We start from the raw sequence: 10,000 nt of genomic DNA, 5'->3' as shown, positions 1-10,000 counted from the left end.
GTCCTCTTTGGTTTTATTGAGGCGAGAGAAAATCTCCCTAAAAAGTAGTTTGTACTCGGGCTGATGGACGTGGTCATCCTTGGTGAGAGAGTCCACGGTGAGAGAGTCCACGGTGAGGGAGTCCACGGTGAGAGAGTCCACGGTGAGAGAGTCCACGGTGAGGGAGTCCACGGTGAGAGAGTCCACGGTGAGAGAGTCCACGGTGAGAGAGTCCTTGGTGAGTGAGTCCACGGTGAGAGTCTGCACCTCCTTGGGACTCACACACTCTTCCTCCTCCTCCTCCTGGTCGTCATGGTGACGCTGCTGGCCGAGGCGTCCCAGCAGCTGGTCATACTTCACCTGCAGGGCGCTGTACTGGGCGTCCACCTCGTTGAGCAGCGAGATGCCGCGCTGTTTGACCACCTGAGCTCTCCTGGCGCAGCAGTACTCGTGCTCCCTGGCGGAGTCGTGCGCCTTCAGCAGACGCTCGCTGGCCCAGCGCTTGAAAGGACGCCGGCTCATCTCTTCCTCCTCTTCCGAGTCGCACCTGGCGAAGGATCGAGACTTCCAGAGGCCACGCAGCTCCTCCGCCTCGCGCTCCAACTCCGACACTCGCACCTGAGCACAGGTGAGACTCGTTTGCACGCCATGTCAAATCAAACTTCTCTCATATTTTTATTTCCTTCATCCTCACTTTGCACCTTTCCATCCCGGCCAGCTGCTGCTCGAGCGCCGCATTCTCCCGATTTAGGAGCCCCGCCTCTCGCTCCGCCTCCTCCCGACGGGTGCGTTCACCGGCATACTGAGTCTGGAGGCGGCGCAGAGTGTGCCGCAGCGACGCTTGCTGATCCTCGTGCCATCGCTGCACGCCGCAGCACTCCTGGTCCCCGCAAGGTTCCTCTGGGGGCCTGCACACAGTCACTATATTAGGTACGCCACTCTCGCACACAGTCACCATATTAGGTACGCCACGCTCGCACACGGGTCACTATATTAGGTACGCCTTGCTCGCACATGGGTCACTATATTAGGTACGTCACACCCGCACACGGTCACTATATTAGGTACTCTTTCAGAAGCGAAAAAGCCCATGTGGCTATGACAACAATTTCCCTTTTTAAAAATGCAAAACATGAATGATCTCTATAGACGTGCGACAAGACCAATGAAAATTGAAATATTTGAGGAATATAAAAATGCTAAAATATTGGAAAAAAAACCCACTATTTGAATTTATTTTATAATTAAACAAATGCCAAATTATTAAAGTACAAAATATTTATAAATAAAATATTAAACATACATACACAGTATATACACATATATATACACACCTATACATGTATATTCACACATATATATATACACATACATACATATATATATATATGCAAACATACACATATATATATACACATATATATACATACATACACATTTACATATACAAATATATATATACATACATATATATATATACATACATATATACATTAATGTATACACATATATACATATATATATATACATACACACGTGTGTATATATACATATACATATCATATATACATATACACATATATATATACATACATATATACATTAATGTATACACATATACATATCATATATATATACATACACACATGTGTGTATATATACATATACATATCATATATACATATACACATATATATATACATATATATATATATATACATACATATATACATTAATGTATACACATATATATACATACACACGTGTGTATATATATATATATATATATACATATACATATCATATATACATACACACATATGTGTGTGTATATATATATATACATATAATATTAGGGATGTCCGATAATGGCTTTTTGCCGATATCCGATATGCCGATATTGTCCGACTCTTTAATTACCGATACCGATATCAACCGATACTGATATCAACCGATATATACAGTCGTGGAATTAACACATTATTATGCCTAATTTGGACAACCAGGTATGGTGAAGATAAGGTACTTTTTAAAAAAATGAATCAAATAAAATAAGATAAATAAATTAAAAACATTTACTTGAATAAAAAAGAAAGTACAACAATATAAAAACAGTTACATAGAAGCTAGTAATTAATGAAAATTTGTAAAATTAACTATTAAAGGTTAGTATTATTAGTGGACCAGCAGCACGCGCAATCATGTGTGCTTACGGACTGTATCCCTTGCAGACTGTATTGATATATATTGATATATAATGTAGGAACCAGAATATTAATAACAGAAAGAAACAACCCTTTTGTGTGAATGAGTGTAAATGGGGGAGGGAGGTTTTTTGGGTTGGTGCACTAATTGTAAGTGTATCTTGTGTTTTTTATGTGGATTTAATAAAAAAAACAAAAACAAAAAACCGATACTGATAATAAAAAACCGATGCCGATAATTTCCGATATTACATTTTAACGCATTTATCGGCCGATAATATCGGCAGACCGATATCGGACATCTCTATATAATATATGTACATACATGTATGTGTATCATATATATATATATATATATATATATATATATATTTATACACATATACACAGACTATGTATAGTTTGCATGTATATGTATACATACAGTCTGTGTATAAATATATATATATGTATACATACAGTGTGTATATATATGTGTATAAAGATATATAGATATATATATATATACACAGTATATGTATACATACAGTATGTGTATATATAATTTACACAGTCTGTGTATAATATATATATATACATACAGTATGTGTACAAAAATATATGTATACAGTATGTGTGTATACATACAGTCTGTGTATAAATACATAGAGTATGTGTATATATACACATAGGATGGACATTATTGTAAACATTATTAGACATTTGTCAGCTGTGCTTTAATTGCATGTTTTATCAGACATGATAAGATGAAAAGTGCAAAGTGTGCCACATTTATCAGCAGGACAGACATGAGATTAGAAAACATGGCAAGACTTTGACCTGCAACATCATCCACCTGTGCTGACCTGCTCCCTGATTACACATGTGACTAATTAGCCAGACAGGCGAGAAGAAGTTTGAAAGGACAGCCTGAATGGCTGAAGAGAAGGAAATGAAGACCTTTGCAGCTCCTCCAGGCAGCTCACACTCTGAGCTCTGCGTGTCCTCCATTGTCCTTCCTGAGCCAGCAGAGAAGGTCCCAGCTTCACCTCCTCCAGCTGATGCTGCAGCTCCTCCACCTGCGCCTGCAGCTGCTCCACCGTCTCTGTCAGCCTGCACCCGCCAACACACCCCTGAGACCACTTCTTGCAACGTGACATACAGTACATGCGTGTGTGTGGGTGTGTGTGTGTGGGTGTGTGTGTGTGCTGCCACTCACCTGTGGATCTTCTGCTGGGACGCCCTGTGGTCCTGAGTCAGCTTGCGGTTGCTCTGCTCCAGCTCCCGGGCCACCACGTCCAGCTGCTCGTAGACTTTGGCGTGCTGGTCGTTCACCTGCCTCAGGAGGTCCACCTGCTTGCTCAGGTGCTGCAGGGCACAAGTCGCGTGTGAAGGAAGTCGTGTACAACCACAGCAGAAAAATAAAAAAAAAACCCCAACTAATAATGATACAATTCATAAAATATTACACTGTGTGGCGCGGTTGAGAGTGTGGCCGTGCTAGCAACCTGAGGGTTCCTGGTTCGATCCCCAGCTTCTACCGACCTAGTCCCGTCCTTTGTGTCCTTGAGCAAGACACTTCACCCTTGCTCCTGATGGGTGCTGGTTAGGCAGCTCCCGCCTTCAGTGTGTGAATGTGGAAATAGTGTCAAAGCGCTTTGAGTACCTTGAAGGTAGAAAAGCGCTATACAAGTAAAGTAAGTAAAGTACCAATGATTGTCATGGCGAAATTATTCTCTGCATTTGAGGGGAGCAGTGAGCAGCAGCGGTGGCCGCGCCCGGGAATCATTTTTGGTGATTCAACCCCCAATTCCAACTCCTTGATGCTGAGTGCCAAGCAGGGAGGTAACGGCTCCCATTTTTATAGTCTAATTAAATACTGTATAGAGTAGGCTAACCCATGTGGTTCCTGTGGATGTGAACACAAATAAATAACAGTGACTGAAACAGACAGTGATTCATTTGCATGAATGTATTTATGTCAACTCTGTTGATACTTTTTCAACTCTTTAAACCAGGGGTCCCCAAACTTTTTGACTCTTGGGCCGCATTGGGGTAAAACAATTTGGCTGGGGGCCGCGCTATATATATATATATATACGGTATATATACAATATATATATATATAGTTATCTTCATTGAAAAGTACAGTGCTTTTCCTTCAAAAATAAGGACATTTCAATGTGACCCCAAACTTTTGAACGGTAGTATGTATATATATATATATGTATATATGTACGGTAGTATGTATATATATATATATATATATATATATATATATATATATATATATATATATATATATATATATATATATATATACATACTACCGTTCAAAAGTTTGGGGTCACATTGAAATGTCCTTATTTTTGAAGGAAAAGCACTGTACTTTTCAATGAAGATAACTTTAAACTAGTCTTAACTTTAAAGAACTACACTCTATACATTGCTAATGTGGTAAATGACTATTCTAGCTGCAAATGTCTGGTTTTTGGTGCAATATCTACATAGGTGTATAGAGGCCCATTTCCAGCAACTATCACTCCAGTGTTCTAATGGTACAATGTGTTTGCTCATCGGCTCAGAAGGCTAATTGATGATTAGAAAACCCTTGTGCAATCATGTTCACACATCTGAAAACAGTTTAGCTCGTTACAGAAGCTACAAAACTGACCTTCCTTTGAGCAGATTGAGTTTCTGGAGCATCACATTTGTGGGGTCAATTAAACGCTCAAAATGGCCAGAAAAAGAGAACTTTCATCTGAAACTCGACAGTCTATTCTTGTTCTTAGAAATGAAGGCTATTCCACAAAATTGTTTGGGTGACCCCAAACTTTTGAACAGTAGTGTATATATATATATATATATATATATACATATACAGTGGGGCAAAAAAGTATTTAGTCAGCCACCCATTGATTGTCAATGGGTGGCTGACTAAATACTTTTTTGCCCCACTGTATATATATATATATATATATATATATATATATATATATATATATATATATATATATATATATATATATATATATATATATATATATATATATATACCTGTATATATTAGGGCTGCAACAACTAATCAATTAAATCGATTAAAATCAATTATTAAAATAGTTGCCGATTAATTTAGTCATCGATTCGTTGGATCTATGCTATACGCATGCGCAGAGTTTTTTTTTGTTTTTTTTTTTAAATAATTTTTTTTATTTTTTAATTTTTTTTTTAATAAACCTTTATTTATGAACTGCAACATGTACAAACAGCTGAGAAACAATAATCAAAATAAGTATGGTGTCAGTATGCTGTTTTTTTTCTCAATAAAATACTGGATAGGATAGAAATGTAGTTTGTCTCTTTTATCCGATTATTAATCGATTAATCGAAGTAATAATTGACAGTCCCCCCCCCCCACCAGGGCACCGCCCTGGACCTGGCATCTGACCCCCGGCTTATTTTCAGTCTTTTTCATTAAATTCATATCACATGGCTGTTTAATCAAGTGTTTCTATGGACAGTTTGACACGAACATCACACGCCTCGTCAGCACTTTCCATGTACGTCCACTAAGAGGAGCGAGACTGAAAGCGAAAGTAATTCACATCGGTGCATTTTTCTGCTGGGTAACTTTAAAAACATTTACTGACACGAGGACACGTCCAAATGTCAGCTCATCATGTAAAAAGTGTGAAGAAGTGCATGATGAACATGAAAGCTGACTTAGGCAGACATTAATGCAAGATGGCAGCAGGAAGCTTTGGTCCAGACTGACTTAAGGAAGTCAAAAGTGCAGACATAATCTTCAGCAGCACAAACATTGTTACAAATAAATCTTCCCTTCCTCACATTCATCATGTTGTTGTTGTTTCACTTTCACTTTCAACAACCACTTTGTAGCTTTCCAAGTCCTCATCCACACCTCCTTGACCCAAGTCAGACATTTGATCACTAAAGCGACATTTAGAGGAGAAACATTTAGCAGAGAAAGTTGATTAAATATATTTTTGACATTTTAATTTGTACAAGTTTGATGCACATTTCCTAAATGATATTTAATCTAACCAAGATAACATACTCCAAGATGATTTATATATTATAAAATTATTGTTTTATTCTCTAATATAAACTACATTTGAAAATATGTTGTTATATCCTCATTAGTACTTTTCTTATTTTGATAAAAGTTGACTTTTTTATTTCTATTTTTAAATCAAGTTAGACAATTTTTGTAATAACATAAAACAATTAATTTGCACCCTTAGGTTCCATTCAATTAAGTAACTATTTTGAAAGTTTCTGTCAGAATAATTGTATCTAAGTTATCACAAAACTTTTTTTGAGAGGACAAAAGCTTTCTTTGATCTTACCAATCAAAAGGCTTGTAAAACTCCACTGTGTAGGATGGGAAGCGACATAAGGGCGTCGGTTTCTTTGATGTATTGTAATCCACAGGAAGATATTGTCTTGACCCGAGATCTACAAAGCGGAGAGGAAGCAGGACCTGACGCAAGCTCCAGGCACCTTTTCTTTGAACTGTTTTGTAACCAAAGGCGATGGCTGTTTATGACCCCTCCTCCCTTAGAAACAGCTCAATTGATCTGTTTAGTGCTATTCTGAATGTTGCTGGGTCGGGTTTGGTATTGGAACTGGATTGCATTATCATGGTATTGTTGTGCATTGTTTTGTTTGATTGATTAATAAATTCTTATTAAAAAAATAAATAAACAGCTGTTGCCATGTAATCAGGGAAAGTCCAAATAAAAGAGGAGGCGTACAATCTTCCGTCAGAGCGTGGGACGACACTGTGCGAGGGTACAGTGTCTACGCGTTTCTCCTCAATTGAGCTAAATTGAATTCTGTCTGTTTAATTCCTTGCTTCTTGTCTTGTTTAATAGATGTCATCAGTGTTTGAACCTGACAGTTTCTTCACCAAATATTTTAAGATGAATTTAATTGTTTTTCAAATATTTTATCCACAATTGAAGTTTTTCCCACTGACATTTTAAGATGAACTTAAGCATTTTCAAGTATTTTATCCAGAATTAAAGTTTTTTCCTCGAATTTTACACGTTGCTGCACATTTCTTAAAACATGTCTATTTAATCTAACCAAGATAAAATACTGCAAGATGATTTATCCGTTATAAAATTATTTATTTGTTCTCTAATATAAAGTATGTTTGAAAATATATTTTATATCCCAAGTATTACTTTATTGATAAAACAAGTTGACCTTTTTTCATCTACTTTGACACTTTTTGTAATAACATTAAAAACTAATTTTGCACCCTCATGGTCCATCCCATTTGGTAACACTCTGCTAAATATTTATTGAGGAATTCAAGTGAAATTGTTTTTCAGAGATTTTAAGCAGATTTTAAGCATTTTGAGAAGAATTCAAGCATTTTTAGGCAGAATCACGTATTTTCCAAGCAAATGTGTTTTCAGACATTTAACACTAGAAGTCCCAGCATTTTTCTGTCTACCTAGAAGACCCAGAGAGGGGTCATTTGGCCCGACGCTTTTCCCGAATACACTAATCACTCATTTTGTTATGGTAATGAGGCTGTTAGGGGCAGTTTGTCTAGGTAGACAGAAAAATTATACATGTGGGAAATGCCGAAAGGAGCAATGGCAGTGCCAGGATTGTGAGTGACTGCTCAAATGTATGTCAGTCACGTTTACATGGACATGGTTTTTCATTCTTTGTAAATATGCTTTTTTCTTTGTAAATTTTTTTTTTTAAACTATTTTTGGCACACAAAAATAACAATTGCTTCTGCAACAACCCTCCACACCAAAACTGGGAAAACAGTTGCTTTTTCATTCTTTGTAAATATGTTTTGTTTTGTATTTTTTTTAACAATAAATGTCAGAGTGTTGATCCCTTCATTCTGTTGATCCTTGCAAAAACACACACAACCTACCTCAGAACTAAAGCTTGAGCTGTAAGGTCCCCTCCCCCACACAGGCTCAAGTGGCCCCCTGCCGTGTGCCACTAACAGCCACATTTTCATAACAAAAGGAGTGTCCACAGGGGGGACTAGGGGTCAAATGACCCTCTTGTGTGTTTTCTAGGTAAAAATGTCAATTGACCCTTCTCTGGGACTTCGCGTGTTAAAGCAGATTTTAAGTGTTTTTCAAGCATTTTGAGCATGAAAAATTCCAGCATTTTTCAGTCATTTTAGGCAGAATCAAGAGTTTTTCAAGTAGAATTAAGACTTTTTAAAACGTTTTACGCATAATTCAAGCTTCTACCAGCCACATTAAATCATTTTTAAACACTTTTCAGGCATTTTGAGAAGAATTTAAGCATTTAGGGCAGCAACAACAAGTGTTTTTCAAGTATTTTATCCAGACTTCAAGTCTTTCTAGACATTTTAAGTTGCATTTAATTTTTTTTAAAGTATCTTATAGACAATTTAAGTTTTCCCCAGACATTTTTAGCTGAATATAAGTGTTTTTCAATTATTTTATCAAACATTCAGGCTTTTTTAGTTAAGCATCAGGGTTTTTCCAAGTATATTATCCAGAATTCAAGTTTTAACCAGAAAGTTTATGATAAATTTAGGAATTTTTGAAGTATTTTATCCAGAATTCCAAGTTTTAGCCAGACAGTTTATGATAAATTTAGGCATTTTTCAAGTATTTTATCCATAATTTAAGTTTTTCCAAGACATTTTAATCTGAATTGAAATGTTATTTGAGTGTTTTAAGCAGAAGTCAAGCTTTTTACCCCGAGACATTATAAGCTGAATTCAAGTGTATTCAAGTATATTATCCAGAAGACAAGTTTTGCCAGCATTCTTTGACCCAACTTTTTCCACTTAGGGCGGCACACTGAAAAATCGAATCAGTTTTAAAGTTACGTTTTATTGCCTTTTTCTCAAAACCCTGTTTTGTATGACTACAACACAAAATCTGCAAAATTTTCCCCTATGAGACTTTTAAAGTGGAATATTTGATGTAAAGTAATTGGAGACTTAAATAAGTAACACATTTATTTTATTTCATTAATTAGTTAAGACAAAACATTTTACAAACATTTTGGGTAAATATATATATACTTAATTTACTTTTAAACGCTTAAGTCTCTAGATCCTATGTGTCAAAGTCAAGGCCCGCGGGCCAGATCCCGCCCACGAATGAATGATCTATGGCCCCCGGGATGATATTTGATTAGTAGTACAACCGGCCCGCAGGCCACAGCCACCTGCTGCTGTTTTGCACACACAGTGTTTCCCACACATTTATTTATTTGTGGCGGCCCGCCATGAAAGAATTACGTCCGCCACAAATAAAAAAAAATTAAAATTATTTTTTATTTTATTTTTTTTGTCCTGTCCAGCTTCCCAGGCAAATCATATAGTTGATGTAGATGCCCATATAGGCTGTTCAGATTTACTTTACAAAAGAAGTGTAGGATACTTCTCTTGTTGCCTTATTTGTATTTGACCACTACTGTTTTCTGTTTATTTGTTACTGACTGTGGCAGGACACCTCTGCCTCTGTTTCACTTTATGTTGCTGGTAAATAATATGGTTGTAGCAGTAGGCTAAAGTTAAATTATTTAGTATGCACTAATTAAAGGGGCAGAGCTTTAAGAGACATTTTAGCTTTTATATTTTATAAGATATATTTTTTGTAAGAACCACAATTAATAAATATATTTCAGTGAATAACTTATTGTTCAAATCTGTATATAAATATGTACATAAAGTGTTGTAATTGTATTGTAAAATGGATGGATGGACGTTTAAAACAAAACTGTTATTATTAATTAGTAAGTATACATTTTTGGAGCCTTTTTAGAGAAAATCATATCATTGTAGTAAA

General features: G+C 36.3%; 1 protein-coding gene across 5 annotated transcripts in view; it reads right to left on the bottom strand.

The window, feature by feature from the left end:
* Positions 1-10,000, bottom strand: part of LOC133656236 (cerebellar degeneration-related protein 2-like) — a 74,210-nt gene that overhangs the window by 363 nt on the left and 63,847 nt on the right. For 4 of the 5 annotated variants that reach the window (XM_062057172.1, XM_062057173.1, XM_062057175.1 and 1 more), the window contains 4 exons: positions 3,382-3,530; positions 3,123-3,275; positions 674-887; positions 1-597 (listed from right to left, as the gene is read on the bottom strand). The exon at positions 1-597 is cut by the window's left edge and continues 362 nt beyond it. In XM_062057172.1, the coding sequence (XP_061913156.1) occupies positions 1-597; positions 674-887; positions 3,123-3,275; positions 3,382-3,530 (1,113 nt within the window). The remainder of the gene's footprint in view (positions 598-673; positions 888-3,122; positions 3,276-3,381; positions 3,531-10,000) is intronic. The other variant, XM_062057171.1, reaches the window with a different exon arrangement.

The sequence above is a fragment of the Entelurus aequoreus genome, linkage group LG08, assembly GCF_033978785.1.
Source record: "Entelurus aequoreus isolate RoL-2023_Sb linkage group LG08, RoL_Eaeq_v1.1, whole genome shotgun sequence".
NCBI lineage: Eukaryota > Metazoa > Chordata > Actinopteri > Syngnathiformes > Syngnathidae > Entelurus > Entelurus aequoreus.
The sequence above is the reverse complement of the archived record's forward strand: the minus strand, read 5'-3'. Positions and strand labels throughout refer to the sequence as shown.